Source organism: Paramisgurnus dabryanus, chromosome 6, assembly GCF_030506205.2.
Source record: "Paramisgurnus dabryanus chromosome 6, PD_genome_1.1, whole genome shotgun sequence".
Taxonomy (NCBI): domain Eukaryota; kingdom Metazoa; phylum Chordata; class Actinopteri; order Cypriniformes; family Cobitidae; genus Paramisgurnus; species Paramisgurnus dabryanus.
The window spans coordinates 16,333,130-16,352,401 of NC_133342.1; the positions used below are offsets into that span (position 1 = coordinate 16,333,130).

Sequence of the window (19,272 nt, forward strand, 5' to 3'; positions counted from 1 at the left end):
ATTCAATGAATCTTTTTTTCAGTGTTTTTAAATTTACACTGTCTCTACACAGCGAGTAGGGTTAAAAGTTACTCCACAAAAAAGTAGTATTCTTTTTTTGTTTCCATTCATGTCATTGTTTTAATAAATAAGACAAATTTGCCATGAAAATCTGATGTTTATTGAGGTACAAAACATGGTTTAAATACCAATTTAAATTACAAAACCGTTCATGTAAGCAGTACAATTTAAAGTAGCAAAACAAAATATGGTGTAAACACATTTTATACATTAAAATAAATAATATGTAAGAAAAAGCACACGTACAGTCAAATAGAAGGCCACGACCCACTACTAATGACCCTTATATATATAAAAATACATAAACCAAAACTAAAACAAACTAACACAAACACCTGCTTTCAGTGACCATATGCACATATAATAAATAAAAAGGACATCACCATTTTTCAACAAATAGAGTAAATAACCCAATTAAAAAACTGTTATGCACATAATATACAATGGATTGTGAGAATATTTTTGTGCGCTACTGTAGAAAGACATTTAAATAAAGCGCAAAGACTTTTTGGGCTTTCTCGCTTTCCGTACACCCAGCTGTGCTTACGCGCTTGCCCATGCGCCGTCAGGAGAAACACTTTTTCGAGGGGGAACAGGAATTCCAAAGGGGAACAGAATCGGCTGCTACACCGGTCTGTGCGTGTTCCTGTGGAGGAGACGATTTAAATAAATGGATCGTAATTTCTATGCTAGTTGGCTAAAATAAGCATTTTAAGGATACCTTGCCTTTAAAGCAACAATTGAGCTTAAGATGGTTTTATACAATTTACACAAAGTTTTCTGCTCGTGTTTCGTGAATGCAGCTGATGGTTATACCAGTGGTTCTCAAACTGGGGGCGAGAGATGCCGGGGCGTTTAATAAATACATTATTTTATCATAAATTCTGTGTACATCGTATCCAGGGGTTTTTTTGTATAAAGATTTTAGCTGTTGACAGGTTTCTCTGTCATCTTTCCTCATGGAAAACACGAACAATCCTTGCGCTCAGTGGATTATCATGTGCAAGTGCAGTTGCGGCTTTACGCCACTGTGGGGCGCTGTTCTGTTGTCAGCAGAGTGAGGCGCTGACATATTAGGAGCTGTATTAGCTATATTCGTCGATATTATTACTCAATTGTCTGCAAGTTAAATTCTGTCTGTAACTTGTCTTCTATTTTCCTGAATTTATGTATATTCCTTATTTAAAAAATATTCGTCGATATTGTGCAGGTGAATTATTAGAAACACAAGCTGATGCAGTAATTTTTCATGCATAAAATTGTTCAGTTAGTCCACAATGACTCGTAAATGAGTGACTCTTTTGAACCGCTTCGTTTTAATGAAGAGTTAACAAGCGAATTAAATAAAGCTCAGTGAATCAGTGAGTGAAAAGCATAACAGAGGATGTAAACAAGCTTTGCATTTCTCTGCATTTAAGATTTTTTAGTATTTAAACACGTAGCACAAATAATGCAAATTATTGACAAATTGAAATGATTAATTAAGTGAAATTAAACGTAGGTTAGTAGAAATCAGTCGTTTTGACCGGAAAGGATTAGGATCTTGTTTATTATATTGAGCAATGAAGGTAGGACAAATCGTTTTCTTTGTCAAGAGTGGATGAAAGGATGACAGAGAAAAGTGACAGATGATGTTTATGACTGTGCACATCAGCTGTCAGACTGCAAAATTATATTTAATTTAATTTTTAACAACTATGCTGTTTGTTCACTGTAGGCATGGGTCGGTATGAGATTTTGGCAGTATGATAACCTTAAGCAAAAATACCACGGTTTCACGGTGTTTCAGTATTGCCATTGCAACACTAAAATGTGTTATTTTCAAATGTCTGCATACAAACAACAACTTTTCAACTGGACAAAATACATTTTATTTTTAAACAACATACAGAATGTATGCCAGTTAAAAATAAGGCCTTAAGTTATAATATATTCTTTCAACAAATTATAAAAATTATCAAATTAGAATGTATTAATATTAATAATATTAAATGTAAACATCAAATCAATTACATGGCTTAATTATTATTTATTTTTTGTGTAAACACAGCTTATACCTTGAAACGGTATCACATACAATTTTAGTGGTTTTGAAACCGTGACTCTTTAAAACCTCGGTATACCTTGAAACCGGTAACCGGCCCCTGCTTAATTCACTGTAAATGAACTCTGCTGCCATGTTGTTTTTAATTAATATAATGTTTTATAAAATAAAAAAGTGAATAATTGTTATTTTCTTTAATCATTTAATTACTGAACATTAAAAATATGTCGCCATGTAATGTGTGTTGTTGGGCTAGGATACGTGTGTGTGTGTGTGTGTGTGTGTGTGTGTGTGTGTGTGTGTGTGTGCGCGTGCATCAGCACCACCTCATTTTAAACCAAGCAAAAACCCGGATATCATTTAATATGTTTTGTTTAATTTAAATACTATTCTTGAGATTGTTTTATATGTCATTAATTGTCTTTGGGGGCCCATGAGGGGTGCACCCTACACCCTACAGAGTTTGAGAACCACTGGGTTGTACTATTTATTTACACAAATTCATTCTGCTTAAAATGAGTACATTTTTAAATGATATAAATCCGTTTTTGTGTAAATTGGCACGTTTAATACCACACAACGATTAACAAATGGATCTAAGAATGGATTTATAAACAATTCAGACAAAAATCTGTCCCAAGTCTGACATCGAAGCGAGAAACAAATGAGTAACATTGACGTATATCCAATTAAAAGAGTTTGTGTAATAACCATGAACATCAGAAGGATACACAAGGTAAAAGAAGAGTATCGAGTAACTTGCAGCTTTTCCTGCAAATGACTCGTCTGTATATTGTGCTCAACTCTTAAAGCTTCCCATCAGCAATACATGAACACAAATAACACAAGCAAAGGGAGGGCGAGCGAATCCAGTCTTCGTGCACCGCTTGTGCATTACTGATGAATATGACCTGGTTCTCCATGGGTTCTTTAACCACAAAGTCATTCAAACTCTTTCTTGAAGCTATTGAGCCAATCAGAGCTGAGGGGCGTGGTTCATGCAGAGGCTCAGGAGAACCCATCAAAACTAACAGGGGAATGAAAGAGGTTGTAATGGCGGGAAGAGTTTGCATATTGGGCTGTAAGCTGTTTTTTCAGGGATAGCAAAACCAGTTTAACCATCATCTTCATTGTCCTGCTCCGGTTTGTCCTCGGTTATTATCTCCGGTGGTCTGAAACATTCCACAAAAAAGTTGACCAGTGTCTGACTCAGATGTTGCTGCGAATCTTTAGAGTGAATAAAGTGACCTTCATCTGGGTAGATCTGTGGAAAAGGGAAGGAAATACATTTGTGATCAACAGCAACCGATGTCAAATGTTAAAATAACCGAGGTTTTGATTTTAGGTCAAATAGTTCAGCCCTAATTTAAAGGGTAATGGAAACGCAGCATGTTATGCATATAAATTCCTTATTTTGTTTAAATTCCTAACTCAACTTTTAAGTATAAACAACAGAAAAAAGTGATGCTAACAATTATCTCTTACCTGTAATGTATAGTTAGCCTTTTCATTTATCATATGGGTGATAAATTTCGCTGTGTGCTGAAAATGGACTTTCTCTGTGTACACAGAAAAAACAGCTTACAAGCCAGATAGGTTGATCATGAACACTATTCCCAAAGCCTACATTAACACTATAGGACGTAACATACAGACTTGATATTTTAACTAACATAAGCACATTGTCTACATCACAGATGGATGTAAACTGTTCTGTCAGGTATACAACAGCGTTGAATAATCCCAAGAGGACAAGCAGATAAGTATAAATAGAGGTCAGTTTAGCAGTTACATACTGGATTTAGAAGCACATTTAAAACCCAAATCAGATCCCAAATTTTGCTTAAAAAAATGTATCTCATGATGAGTGTTTTTGCTTTAACAGCATCAAGATCTAATCTGTGACAGATAAAAAAAATTGTTGCTTGGCCTTTTAAATGCAACCTATAAGCATGTGTTTAAGAAAAAAAATATTAGTATGAATCATAAGTTACCATCAGCTGTTGGGTGAATTATCATGAGTTTCTTGTCCTTTAGTTGCTCTATGTGGTCTGCTAAACGTGCCATCTGAAATAAAACTGCTGTTATTATATACTTTACATACAACATATTTAAATACATTTTCAAAAATCCTACATTACCTCATATTCTCGCTTATTAAACTGTGGTGATCCTAAGTATCTTTCAGAAAATGCAGAAGCTGTGAACAGACATTTATGGGTAAAACTATAAAATTAGACAATTCAGTTTATTTAAAACTAACAAAGTAAAAAAATATGTTAGATCATACCGTATAAGCTAAAATCTGTAATGGGTGAGACGGCTGTGCCACACTTGATTTTGAATTTAAACACGTTTAGAGGTTCATCTGAACGTAAAAGTCGGCTGGCCAAATATCCACCATACGCCTGTAAAAGACAAAAAGTTTAACTGTTAGTAAAGCACTACAGAAACTTTACTTTGAGTCTAAAATCATGGCCCTATAAGAAATATCCCGATATTAAGACATACCGCAGTGTTTCCTCTAGGATTTTTTTCAGCTGTGGCGGCAGGGGGCGCCCATGAGGATTATAAATGTAAAAAAAAATTTAATGTAGAATATAGGCTACAGTAAACTAACATGTATTCTTTTTAAAATTTTCACGCTGTCATTTACTTTTCCTTATATTTATAGCATATTGCTTTTCTATGTTTGATCTAAACTGTATTTTCTTAAAAAAACGTTACACAGCCACGTACGTAGTTCGGATATGTCATTGTAGTTTTAATGTAGTGTGCATTGCAAGTTCGTCCTCGTGTTTAGCGTACAGAGCTGTTACAAAGTCATGCAGTCCTGTTTGATAATCCGCACCGCTGTGATTGACAGAACAACCGACCAGTTATCCGACATCAGCAGCAATTTTATTTCACACCTGTACCATTTGACATAAAGACTGTGACCCCGAGCCGGTCACACCCCAAATCGCTCAGTTAAATATAAACCTTTACCGGTCTTCAGACAGATCTTAAACACAAATAAGCACGGGACATTTAAAAACGAGTCGAATTTTGGTCTTGGATGTTAGACCCGCATTTTACTCTTGTCTATTGAGTCCCGACCTGCATCTACAACACAAATGACACGCGAATAGCCTATTACACCCGTTAGATCAAATATTATGCGGTTCACCCGCGGGTACCCGACCCTGCTGTTTCGTCTGAAAACAGATAAAACAGTCTCACCGTCTGCCTCAAGTTTCTATTACCAACGTTCTTCTCTTCCACGGGAATAATGTAAGTTTCCTTACAAACAGATTCGACTATTAATGTCTTGCAGTCGCATATAAGTAGTATTCAGTATTTAGCCTTTTGTTTTTGGACAAATATCTTATCATTTAATGTGAAACTTTGTGAGTGTCGATCTAAAGCACAGACGATTGACTGACAGCTGAGCGCTCAGCAGTGCGCTGCGCTTATAGCCTATACTGAATAACTAATTGCCAGATAAGTTGATAATATGATAGGAGTACAGTGATTCCAAATGAATGTCCAAAAAACTCGTAATATGTTAAATCAAAAGTTTAATAATGTCTTTTCTCGCAGCCCTGCGCTGTGTTGGTGTAGATATGCGCCGGTGAACATCATATGCGTGATGACCTTGCAGCTTAAATTACCCTAAATTTATAGTCATAAAGATAAAAGTAAAACAACATTCGAAACTTCAAATGATGTATTTTTATTTGTGTAAACTCACAATAAGGAGAAAACCTTGTGCTTATTTATAATCATTAAAAACATGACGTGCTTTCTGCTGGTTTGGTCTTAGAGCGCGTCACAAAAAAAGAACAGAAACTCAAATACTTTTTTATTCGTTTTGTCAATTTAATAATTATTTATGTGCAACATATTTCGTATAGGCTTATTTATTTTATTATTATTTCTCAAAACAGAAACGTAGCTTAATAATCCTCTGTTGATTTAAATCTATTTGTGCATGAAACTAAACCCATGGAGGAAATTATGATATTTTAGGAGACTTATTTATAAATGAGTGAACAACGCAAATCCAGAAAGGAATTTATTTCTAGACAGCCAGTCTCGCAGAGCGGACATTTCGGTAGCTTTTTGCGAGCTGACGCTGTGGGTTTTGTCTAGAAGGGATACAGCAAATGCCGAAAAGTTAAGGATTAGATTTGGAGGTAGGACTATTAGGATGAAAACAGCGGTTCTGGCTAAATTGGATACAAATACATCCTACAATCGTGTGAAATTTTGTGTTTAGAGTTGGGTTTGGTTAAAGGATTAGGATAAAACAGTGCTCATCCAACGAGATTTCGTTTGCTGTATCCCTTCTATCCACAACCGCAGGCGTGGCGGGGATGTTTTAGGAGTGGCGGGCCGCCACGGTTGAATGTATATAGCGGAAACACTGTACCGAATATTAAAGCAATGTTTGTTACATCAAAACATGAAGAATTCATACATTTAATTTTTTTTAAAATTTTATACATTTTTATTACATTGCAGCCAAAAATATTTGACTTATGGTTAATAACATCTTTGTTTCACATTTTAATGATCTCTATTCTGCATAAGTTACGCTTCATACAGTTGCTGTGATGATGTAATGCCGCTTGTAACCATGTAACAAATGGGATAATGTACTCACAGATTGTTATTATATAAGTGATATAATATATCCCCCCTGCTTTACTATCGGGGGATATTTCTGCAATAACAACCGGCTGCCTGTACATCATCCCACTTACTACATGGCTATTTACCTCATAAGTTAGGTAAAGGACATTAAATATTGATTTGAATTTTTTTTACCTTATCATTAACGAATGCACACCTTCCCGTTTATTTTCGTTCATGTCACTCACGAACACACTTTGTTGAATCATTTGTAAATATAATGTCATACATGTTATTCAAAGACATATTTATCTTACATTTTTGTGTAATATTAATCTGTACCTGTCAAAATGAATTGCAGCGTCCGGGTTACCGTGTGTTATAGTTTTGCAAGTTTGTTATCTGGGAATAACAAACCTGCAAATGTTGTGACTGGCCAATCAGAATCAAGCTTTCCACCGATCCGTGAAATACTATAAATTAAACCCTTTTATACAAACAGATTCCTAATGGGTTAATTTTATGATAATAACCAGCTGATTGTACATTATTTCTAAATTATTTGGTCCAATAGCAGTGAGAGAGTCATGAATAAAACTGCAAAAGAGGTACTATACTGTATATTATAAGATTATTTTTTTCCTAAAAGCATGCAATTATTTATTGAGTAACTCAAATATACAGTAAGTGGATGTCCTGCTTCACTGAATGTTTATTTTTAACTGCTTGGCCTACTTTATTCTGACTTAAATTTTACACTAAGTTTAAAAATTCATATCCAGAGTATTACTGGACTGGACTGTAAGTGCATTGAATAGGAAACAATTTTGCTTCTGTGTTTTTGCATAATGGAATTGGGATTTGAAGTTAAAAGTGCTTTGTCTGCTTTTAAACATGAAATGGGGGGCAATCACTCACAAAATTTGATCTCCGTTTTCAAACAGGCCTGTATTCAAAGCACACACATTCAGTTTTTGGCAAAGAATGCTAATAGATTATCTCTAATTTCAATATGCCTTGAATATGGCTATAAATACCCATGTCATTTTTTTATAACCAGAACTTATTAAAAAAGTTTTGTAGATGTGTGAAATTCAGAGTATATGTAAAATTTCTACTTGCTGTGTTGAGGCAGTGTGTAAACCTCTTGTGGTGTGACCTCATAAAAATGTTATTGTTAAGGTGTAAGTTGTAATCAAAAAGCCAACATACCTTTCCATAAACTCCAATTCTGGATTTGTCAATGTATGGCAGTGTTGATATACTTCTGCAGAGAATCATAGAGAAGATGTCATGTAAACCGATGGTTATGACCATAACCAATGAATTACAATACACAATGTGCTGCGATTTTTTTCTTTCTGATATCATGAATCAAATGAATGAATTATGTTATAGCGTATTTGAAAATAGACAAGCTTTAGTTTTCACACTTCATTATTTACCATTGACAATTGTACATCCAATATAATTTGACAGTGTTATGGAAACAAATTTGTATTTCTAGTCAAACTAGACAGATAACAAGATGAATAGGTAATATGCAATGACCTCATATACAAAACCCATAACAATGTCATAGACTATGAACTATAGATACCATAAGTTGATTGGTGCAGTGAAACACTGCTGTCCAAAGCAAGAAATCTTTAGATTTTCAATTTGTACATTCAGAAAAAGGTACAAATTTGTCACTTACAGTAACCTACCTTTTTAAAAGGTCCTAATATTTACCATTTTGTTACAGATAAATGTACCTTTGAGGTACCAGTATGCACCCCGAAGAAATCAATGGGTATCAATATGCACATTTTATGTACTTTTTGGAAAGGTACTGCTCCAGTGACAACTTTTGTACCGTGTACATCCACATTTATTCTTTCAATTTAAGTTATTTTCTTTTTTTATGAGTTTATGACAATTAATGGGTATTTGTTGTTTAAGATGATCTGACCTAAGAGCTTCTAGCTGGTCTCTCTCTTCAAACTCCCCCAATTTCTTCTTAACCTGATGAAGGAGGTTTGTCCCCTGGAAACCACTGCCGCGGCCGTCCAGACGCATGACTATAGTGTTGAAGGAGCTGACCAGTACCGTGGTCCAGTCCACCTCAAACTGCTCCGTCACTACCTGTCCACCAGGGGTGCCATCCCTACAGTCACAACACAGCTGGTTTTGTAAAATTGTTCCATGATTTTGACTTTTCATTGCAATATCTCACACATTATTATTATCAATGTAAGTCACAGCAAGCAAAACATTCTGGTAATGCACTTGAGATGCACTCTATTCTTTGATGGATGTCAATGTGGTTGGTGTGTAAATCATGCGCCAGTGCTTGATAAACTTACACCAGCAGCAGTAATGGGTAATGAGCCGTTTCTATAAACCCAGCTGGTCTCAGAATCTGGATGTTTAGACCTGTATGAATGATAAATGATACTGTGCTGTAGAAATCATTACATTTTGGAATAATTGATCCAATAAATGCAGATATGGTTGTAGATACTCACAGTAGTCATCTACACTGATTTTTCTGTACTCTACTTTGGGCATCTGCGTGTTGTTCACTGTGATGTTCAACACATTATTGGCCTCCACATCCAACAGTTCTGAAAGTAATTGAGTGAATGAGAGAGTACATCATCAGAGAGATCATTTGTATAATTCTAGTTTGTTGTATTTAAAACAAGTATGTGGTTCATGTGAACACTGTAATGTTTTCTTTATTGTGAATTTAAAGGACCAGTGTGTGGATTTTTAGAGGCTTCTAGTGGTGAGACTGTGAATTGCGGCCGACGGCTCAGTCCACTAGCCTGGCTCCGCCCTCCTACAACTTCCACTTAATTTTCATTTCGCTTCAGTACTACGTCTGGGACTGCTGTGTAGAGTTTCGTTTTCTCCTGCAAAAATCTGCAGGTCCAATCAGCGAACAGAGGGGGTTGGCTAAGAACGATGACGTTGAGGTTGTGCGTCAGTTTGAGTTCAGTAATGGCAGCGGAGAAAGACGTGAGAAAAGCTATTCGGTACGTTGTTGCAAAACTGCCGAATATACACAAGTTAAAGCCGAGGCAAGAACCAGGTTTGCTAAGTTTTGTTGGTCTGATTATTCGTACTTGTTGTTTCTGGCCGGTTTCGGCGCATGATATACGTCACGACCACACGTTAACGATCGCCTATGGCAGATCCTGAGTGACTCTGGGCAGATCCAATAGTTTTAAACTTCAACAGAGGACCCTCCTTAACGGAAGTAACGCTTTGCAATGGAGTGTGGCCAGACTCTCTGTACAAATGAAATGAATGTACGAGAGTCTGGTTGGACCAGGCTATTAGTCCAAAGCTCACCCATCCCTTTCGATTTAAGTGACTTTAAGGGCTGGTCTGAGCTAGGGCTGGGCGATATGACTCAAAAAATTATCGAGAAAATGTTTTCCATATCAGTCGATATCGATAATTATCATGATAAATAACAAATCTTTACTCCTGTCAAATTTAAAGGCAGATTTTTGCTCCTGAATGAAAATTGTAAAAACCAGACAGTTAATAATGGTTTTAAACTACTTTTTATTCAGAACATGACAAATACAAAAACTAAAATCTTGTTTTAATGCATCTGTATTAAATGTAAATCTATTTGTTATGAAATCAACACTTTCTGACACAAAAGCAGCAGGCTACTGTCCCTTTAAGACCCAAGACAGACTGCTTTAAGTTTCAATATACTGAGTAACAGCTGTTTATGTTCACTTAAACAAGAAAGAAAACTTAGTTCAGTGATCACGCGTGTGTTATACATATACGAGCTATACACGCTGATAAATGGATGTCAAGGGTGTCACTTTGCTGTGGGAGCGCACATACGCAAACACTATATTCACTGCAGTGGTGAATCTGCTGCTTTTCCTCAGTTTCCTGAATTTGTGAATGTCCTGTAAATATACTTTTAAAGCTGGGCGGACGTGTGCGTGCGCAAGGCGGACGCTGAATGAAAGTAAAGTATACTGCACGCACCTGTGTCTGCTGTGTTTGACGAACCCTGTTTGCGCGTCCAACATTACACACAAGAAAATGTTTCCGCGCATTTGGATTCCGTGATTCCGTCCGCGTTATCCGCATCGCGAAAATCATAGGTCTCTACTAATAATTGAATAACTTGCCTCATCTTCCACTCCTTCAAGTCTGACTGTCACTGTGATTGTAAACCAAGAGCGCGTGCCGCATCCGGAAGTGCCCGCGCAACATTACGCACAGTGCTTAAACATTATCGATCACTTATCGAACTGTCCTTATCGTTTTATCGAAAAAGTTTATATCGGTAAAATTATCGTTATCGAATTATCGCCCAGCCCTAGTCTGAGCATTTCAGAAACTGCTGATCTACTGGGATTTTCACACACAACCATCTCAAGGGTTTACAGAGAAAATATCCAGTGAGCGGCAGTTCTGTGGGCACAAATGCCTTGTTGATGCCAGAGGTCAGAGGAGAATGGCCAGACTGGTTTGGGCTGATAGAAAGGCAACCGAGGTATGCAGAAGAGCATCTCTGAACGCACAACACGTCGAACCTTGAGGCGGATGGGCTACAACAGCAGAAGACCCCACCGGGTGCCACTCCTGACAGCTAAAAACCGGAAACTGAGGCTAGAATTCGCACAGGCTCACCAAAATTGGACAATAGAAGATTGGAAAAATGTTGCCTAGTCTGATGAGTCTTGATTTCTGCTGCGACATTCGAATGGTAGGGTCAGAATTTGCCGTCAACAACATGAAAGCATGGATCCATCCTGCCTTGTATCAACGGCTCAGGCTGGTGGTGGTAGTGTAATGGTGTGGGGGATATTTTCTTGGCACACTTTGGGCCCAATAGTACCAATTGAGCACCGTGTCAACGCCACAGCCGACTTGAGTATTGTTTCTGACCATGTCCATCCCTTTATGATCACAGTGCACCCATCTTCTGATGGCCACTTCGAGCAGGATAACGCACCATGTCATAAAGTGCGAATCATCTCAGACTGGTTTCTTGAACATGACAATGAGTTCACTGTACTCAAATGGCCTCCACAGTCACCAGATCTCAATCCAGTAGAGCATCTTTGGGATGTGGTGGGGTGGAACCAGAGATTCGCATCATGGATGTGCAGCCGACAAATCTGCAGCAACTGTATGTTGCTATCATGTCAATATGGACCAAAATCTCTAAGGAATGTTTCCAGTACCTTGTTGAATCTATGCCATGAAGGATTAAAGCAGTTCTGAAGGCAAAAGGTGGTCCAACCCGGTACTAGTAAGGTGTACCTAATAAAGTGGCTGATGAGTGTATATTTATAGAACATAATATTTTCCAGGCATTTTGTGAAACTAGTGAAAAATCACAAAAATTATGGTAGGCAACTTTTTTAAAAAAGGCTGGCAGGAATGAGATAAATATCTTTCATCCGTAACTCTACCATAGATGGCAATTTGCATATTTTAAATGTAATATTCATTGTTATTTTTGTTATTTAGAGCAACTGTGTGCTATTAACTAAAAGTCTATGTGGGTGTATTTATTCATTTAGCAATGCTGAAAAATCATGCATGTATGATTTTCATATTGAACCATCAAAGTTGTTAAAAATTAGTTGTTTTAGGTTGATAAATCGGTCTATATGATTTTGATCAATGTCTGGGACACATTTGGACGCATATGAATATACATTAAAAACACATTTTAGACCCTGTTTAGCTCTGTCCACTTGTAATTGTTAATGGCAGGTGTGAACCATCTGTCCGCTGTGTCCTTTTTTCTCTCCCAGAGGGAACAATAGTTATCATGTCTAATTATTTTTAGACAAACAGCCTTTCTCCCATCTTCACTTATTTTCTTACAAAAGAGAATCTTAGGACATATCGATCAAGCACGGCTATCTCACAAGATTTAATAAATGGTTATCTTGCATCTCTAGTATCATTGTTCTATAAGCATGTTTCTTTACTCTATCACCACTGATAAGCTAAGCTGAACATCTAAGTCTTCTGTCATATCTTTCAGGTAAAAATATGTTTTCGTTGAAACATGTCCAGTTCAGATCTGATAAGATGAATGTGATAATATCATAGTTTGATAGGGACTCACTTTGATAGTGTCCATCTCTTGTGCTGTACACTGCTGTGTGTGGTACACCAGGGCCTGAAGGTAAAAACAAGAAACATGCAGAGGTGATGATTAGATTGTGCAGCACATATACTCTCATATGTCACAATCATAGTGATATTTGGCAGAATGTGCCAGACGGATGGATGGAGCTAAACACCCTGAGTTGCGTAGTGTCACAATCACCTCTGCTGACAAGAAAGTGTTCTTGTAGCTCAGTAGAGCATTGTGTAAGCAGCGGCAGCGCCAAAGGCTGTCAGTTTGAATCTCAGATGAAATATTGATCAAAAATGTCAATCTGTTTCCTAAGGAAGTGTTGTAGGAGCTGTTCATACAGAGGTATGCTAGTAATGGGTTCTTAACTAAATTTTGCAGCCTCCCAAGGTCCTTTTGTTTAAATAAAATCCAAGTGAGAATCGCATGTTTTTTTTTTCACAGAAAAGGAAAAGTGGGAGATATTGTAGTGGGAGAAATGTTGGTTGTATGAATGCATGATTTCTTTAAATACATCGCTCTGATGGGATCTCTATGTAAAGTCCGTCACAAAAATTGAATTATCTCTGCTTTTGGCTCAAAATGTGGTGTTTTTGCAGAAAAAAGCTGATTACAAAAGAACCACTGAAGGTAGGATGAAACGTTTTTTTTTTTTTTTTTGAAAGCAGAGGGTCTGTTCTTTCATTTGGTATATTGTATGTTTCTATTTTTAAAGAAGAACATTTTTTGGAAGGCATTCAACTTTTGTGAAAATCATGAAAAACGCTGGGGCTGGCTGGCAACTTTTTTTTAAAACGCTGGCGGTGAAAGAGTTAAGATAAAACATTTGCATAAAAACGTGTTTCTGAGGAATTTTAGATGGCACATATCCAATTTATGAAAAACCGAAGCCAAAACGTTATTTACAAATTTTAAACTCTGTGTATGTTTTGATACTTGTTCTGAATCTGATCTCTAACAAAATTTCATTACAAAAATGCAATTATTTCAGCTTTTTGCTAATTTTTTTTTAAAGGATTAGTCCATTTTCTTAAAAAATAAATCCAAATAATTTACGCACCACCATGTCATCCAAAATGTTGATGTCTTTCTTTGTTCAGTCGAGAAGAAATTGTTTTTTGAGGAAAACATTCCAGGATTTTTCTCATTTTAATGGAGTTTAATGGACCCCAACACTTAACAGTTTCAACGTGTTTCAAAGGACTCCCCAACGAGGCATAACAGTCTTATCTAGCGTAATGATTGTCATTTTTGACAAGAAAAATAAAAAATATGCACTTTTTAACCACCACCTTTTTAACCATCGTCTACCTCCGGACCTGTGACGCACCAGCGCGACCTCTCGTAATACATCATCACGTCAAGAGGTCATGGATGATGTATGCGAAACTACGCCCCAGTGTTTACAAGTGTGAAGAAAGCGGACCGTTCCAACATTGTTGTATGTGGAATGAAACTAATTAATGTATTTGTGTCAGTCTATTGTTTAAAATGGTCCGTTTCATATATGTAACAGGCACGTCACAGGATCAGAGGAAGACGAGAAGTTGTGGTTTAAAAGTGCATATTTTTTATTTTTCTTGTCAAAAATGACAATCGTTTCGCTAGATAAGACCCTCATGCCTCTTTTGGGATCGTTTAGGGTCCAATGAAACTGCAATTTTAAACTGAATTAAAACTGTTAAAGGTGACATAGAATGATTGAACGGGGTATTTATCCTTGTTCTGTGATGTGACATGTAGACAAACATTTTTTTGTTTGGGTCTGTAATGCCTTAGAAGCTTCCTAAAAACCTCTCTCAGACAGCTCTATTAGGGTGGGGGATTTTAAACAAGTGGTTTTGCACCCATTTGGCTCCCCCTACTGGCTCAACTTGCAATCTCATTACTGATTGGCTGACTTTGCTGCCACTCTAAAAATGTAGCCAATTATTTTAAAGTGGAGGGGCAGTGAGATGCTTGTGATGTCATTAACAGGCCGTTTTCTGGCTGACATTTCTAAAAGAGGAATTTCTATGAGACGGAGATGTTTAGCATGTCAAGCACTTTTTGTATGTTTGTGAATGTGGGTAGACTACCATTATTCAACAAAGACAAGGTAAAAATGGTTTTTCATTCTCTGTCCCCTTTAAGTGTAGGGGTCCATTAAAGTCCATTAAAATTAGAAAAATCCCGGAATGTTATCCTTTAAAAAAAATATCTTTTGGACTGAACAAAGAAAGACATCAACATTTTGGATGACATGGTAGTGAGTAAATTATCTAGATGTTTTTTTATGTAAGAAAATTGACTAATCCTTTAAGAGTTTATAAGCAGAGAAAAAAATCTAGATAGTTTTGTTTGTTTATTGTTTGTTTGAAAGCAGACGGTCTGTTCTTTCATTTGATATATTTATATTATGTTTATATATTTTTAGAAGAACATTTTCCTGGAAAGCATTTTGTGTTTTTTTTGTGTGAAAATCACACACACACACACACAAAAAATGCTGGTGGGCAACTTTTTCAAAAAATGGCTGATTGGGAATTAGTTAAAATTAAGGGCATAGCAGGTTTGAACATTGGAGGAGTTGAAGTATTCACTGGGTTGTAATGGCTAGTTATTGATTGGTTGACTGATTGATTGATTAATTGAAATTATAAATTTTTGCTCCGTTTGTATTTTGTGTATTAGACATTCTGTGGTCTGGGTTAAGCAGTACTGTAGGTTGTTGGACCACAAGGGTCTGCTCTGAGTTCATCTAATTGATAACACAGGGACTGACCTTTCTGTTTGCTCAACAGACCCTGCTAAGCAGATCAGTGGCCATGGCAACAGCGCTTTATTGTGTTAATAAAACACGCAGCAGGGTAAAGTCACGACCAACACAATAACAAATCAGTGAGAAAACCACTGAGCCAAAGCCCTGCGGTTTTCCAAAGACAGAAACTAGTCAACAAATAAAACTAGAAAAGACATATCGGTACAATTACAAATCAACAAAAGTACAGCTGCCGACAATAAAAGCATTTTTGTAAATATCTGTCACTGCACTTCCTTTCTGTACTGACTTCCTGAAATATGTAAAGCAAATGCTTTACAGTGTTAATAATATCAATAATGTAACATTGTTGTTGGTGCAATAAAAAAATAAACCCTGACTCTGTAATACCAGGTCTAGTAACGTCATGAAGGGTTTATTTTGTCTTATTACACGGCTCATTGGAATGTTTAATTCTGATTGGCCAGTCGCGACATTTGCAGATTAATAGACATTCGCAGATAACAACTGCTAAAAAACCACACGGTAACCTTGATGCTGCAAATCAGATGAGAGTTTAATATTACACAAAAATGAAATATAAATATGTCTTTCAATAACAATCAATATTTAATCTACTTATGAGGTAAGTAGACAAGTAATGTACAGGATAATGTACAGGCAGCTTGTTGTTATCGTGAAATAAGACCCTTCAGTGTTATACAAGACCCTCCGATCACACTGTCGCCGCTTATTTCTACGATAACAACCGGATGCCTGTACATTATCCCTGATATAATTTAGAATCATACAATTATAGAATAAAAAAAGACATACAGTAACAACATAACAGATTTTAGCTGTAAAAACATCAATATATTTGACTGTAGGATCATTGACCAATGAGAATAATTTGAAAGAGTCACGTGACATACCTTTACAGTTGAGCAGGAAGTAGTTTGCATCAGGACTGAAAGCTCCAGTGACGTATCCGCAGCTGTACTCGCAGGACAAACAGCGTCTGTTGAAGGAGCCTGTAGTGTTTGCACTGAAACAAAGCACACATCATCACTTCATCACAGTTTCAAACACTTACACTTTGTAGTTTTGGACCTGTCATCGGTCATACCTGTAGAGATGACGCCGTTTCGCATCATCTTCTGTACTCAGAAAGTATCTGTAAATGAAATGTCAAAAAATTTCTATAAATGATGATAAATATTAATTAGATGTTATTTAGTATTGTTGGCATTTCTATTGATGAGAAATAATGAGAAGGTTAAAGCATGAGAGTGAAACGATGAAAATAATGCAAGCCAGATTAAAATTTTTAGCATCAAGGGTCAACATGTACAGGCATATGCCACTACTGACCACGTCAAGGATCCGAAGCAAGGGTTTAGGTTTATAAGTCATGTCAAATTCATTTATTTAGCCCTTTTTACAATGTTTCAAAGCAGCATTATATAAAAGTAGACGAAAATAAACCCCAGAAATTAGGAAAATGACATAGAAAACAGTATAATAGAGAAAACATTATGTAAAAATAAGAGACACACAATAAAATCACAATAAAAACAAAGATACATGAGAATTTAAAATAACAATTAAAAGAAAATAAATGTGATTTTAATAAAAAAATTGTATTATTACACATTTTATTCTCCTCATAAATTAAAATAGATTGTTTTTTGACTACTAGCTAACATTTAGTCAATTAATATGATAAATAACAAATGTCAAATTAAACTAGATATGCCTTTGCATCTGACATGGCCCTTTAAAATAAGAAATATTTATTTAAGAGCAGGATTTTTACATTACAAAAAATGTGCAATAATACCGTGAACAGCATTGTAAAAAGCACAAAGAAATAGGTTTATTATATGACAATGATCAGGTTAAATGATACTGGCTTTTGGGAGACAATTACTTACACAAGTTTGGTATTTTCATTGTATGCCAATATCTGCGTCACATCCCAATCTCCTGATGTCAGAGACTGCAATGTGTCTGTGCTGCTGTTGGGCTAAAACAAACAACGACAGAAAGTCACCTCTTACCTTTAAAAGGTCTTAACTCTATACTACGGTAAAATAAAGCTTCAAGTTCGAAAAGTTACAGCATGTTCTTATAGTACAATGAGCTCTTTTATCTCTAAATAGCTTGTTTGCAGTTACATGATTCAGACGACACACAAAATTCAGATGTAGGGCAGGAAGTGAAAAGCAGATTAGAAGACACAGATGAACGTCTCTGTTTAGCACTTTTACAGAATAAACTAAAATCTAAATATTGTGCACTAGGGGTGTGACGAGACACTTAATCCACGAGACGAGACGAAATACGAGATTGGATTCACGAGAACGAGACGATATTTTTACACTTTTTAAGAAACCCTCAATGATAAAATAAATGAATAAGAAACTAAAATCACATTATTTTTAAATGTTTTAACTAATCAAAGACTGTCCCTAACAATTATTTTGCTAACTGATAATGAAGTAATTTGTTATTTTGGGGTAATAAAAAAAGACCCAAGTGAGCAGTAGCATTTAAAATTACGTAATAGCGAAGATGCAACAATAATTGGTTCAAATAAAGTATTAAAACCAAGTTACATTAAACAACATTTTGTGGCCTATAAATAAAAAGCATTATGTATGTATTATAAGAGATGCCTGCAGGGGCTAATAGAGGACTCGTCTCGCGGACGCTGTCTTCACTTTCACTTTCACTTTCATTTTAGACGGAGAGAAACGCTTATTTTTAGTCAAACAATTTTTAAATCCTTATTAATATTTAATATATGTCCATTTCTTTACACTAGAAATGATACAGCCACTGTCATTTTTGAGCAAGAACATGCAGACATTAAATCATGTAAACTCTGTGTGAGGGTTTAATCTGCTGCAGGGCTCCAAACTAACTTTTTTCACTAGGAGCACAGTGGCCCCCAACTGAAAATTTTAGGGGTGCAACCAGAAAATTTAGGGGCACACACCGTAAATCAAGATGCTAACCAAATATTCACATTTCTACTAATTTCCACTGTATTACTAATAAATACTTTAATGATAGATGCAGAAAGTACAATGTGTTTTTTCAAATTCAGAATTTCAGTGACACATTTTATTGTGCACTTTTGGAAAAAAAAGGTCAAATTTACTGGTTGCACATGTGCGACTGGATGTAAAATTCAGTTGCACACTAATAAATTTAAGGCGCAAAATGCCACCATTTGGGGGCAGTCTGGAGCCCTGTGCTGAGACTTCACATCTGACACTGATCAACAGATAAACACAACGTGTCTCAGACTTCACACAAGCTCCCAAACGAACATTATTGGACACCTAAACAAAAAAGCAAACGCAGTAAAAGACAAATATAATGCATGCACTGTAAAAGGGTCAAACAGAAAGCTGCATCCTCCGGAGGTCGCATATGCAGGCTGCATACGTCATCAAGGTTTATTTCAGATCATTAACTGAGCATTACATTCGCAAGTCGTGAGCATATTACAACAATTTGTGATTAACTAAATAATTAGTAAACTTTATAATTGTTAATAGTCTCTAATAAGACAGTGATGAAGTAAATGCAGTTTAAAAATGCGACCTCCGAAGGATGGAGTCTTTTATTTGAGGCCAGCACCTCCACATGAAATCTCGCAAGACACATGTA

The 19,272-nt window shown here is 36.2% G+C and overlaps 1 protein-coding gene across 4 annotated transcripts in view; it reads right to left on the minus strand.

The window, feature by feature from the left end:
* Positions 1–211: 211 nt before the first annotated feature.
* dpp6b (dipeptidyl-peptidase 6b) overlaps positions 212–19,272 on the minus strand; it is a 155,277-nt gene continuing 136,216 nt past the window's right edge. For all 4 annotated transcript variants that reach the window (XM_065268151.2, XM_065268158.2, XM_065268147.2 and 1 more), the window contains 13 exons: positions 17,526–17,617; positions 16,718–16,765; positions 16,524–16,636; positions 12,837–12,890; positions 9,232–9,330; positions 9,070–9,139; positions 8,676–8,870; positions 7,934–7,988; positions 4,395–4,512; positions 4,246–4,304; positions 4,099–4,171; positions 3,590–3,663; positions 212–3,368 (listed from right to left, as the gene is read on the minus strand). In XM_065268151.2, coding sequence (XP_065124223.1) covers positions 3,219–3,368; positions 3,590–3,663; positions 4,099–4,171; positions 4,246–4,304; positions 4,395–4,512; positions 7,934–7,988; positions 8,676–8,870; positions 9,070–9,139; positions 9,232–9,330; positions 12,837–12,890; positions 16,524–16,636; positions 16,718–16,765; positions 17,526–17,617 — 1,200 coding nt within the window. In that variant the 3' untranslated portion in view covers positions 212–3,218. The remainder of the gene's footprint in view (positions 3,369–3,589; positions 3,664–4,098; positions 4,172–4,245; positions 4,305–4,394; positions 4,513–7,933; positions 7,989–8,675; positions 8,871–9,069; positions 9,140–9,231; positions 9,331–12,836; positions 12,891–16,523; positions 16,637–16,717; positions 16,766–17,525; positions 17,618–19,272) is intronic.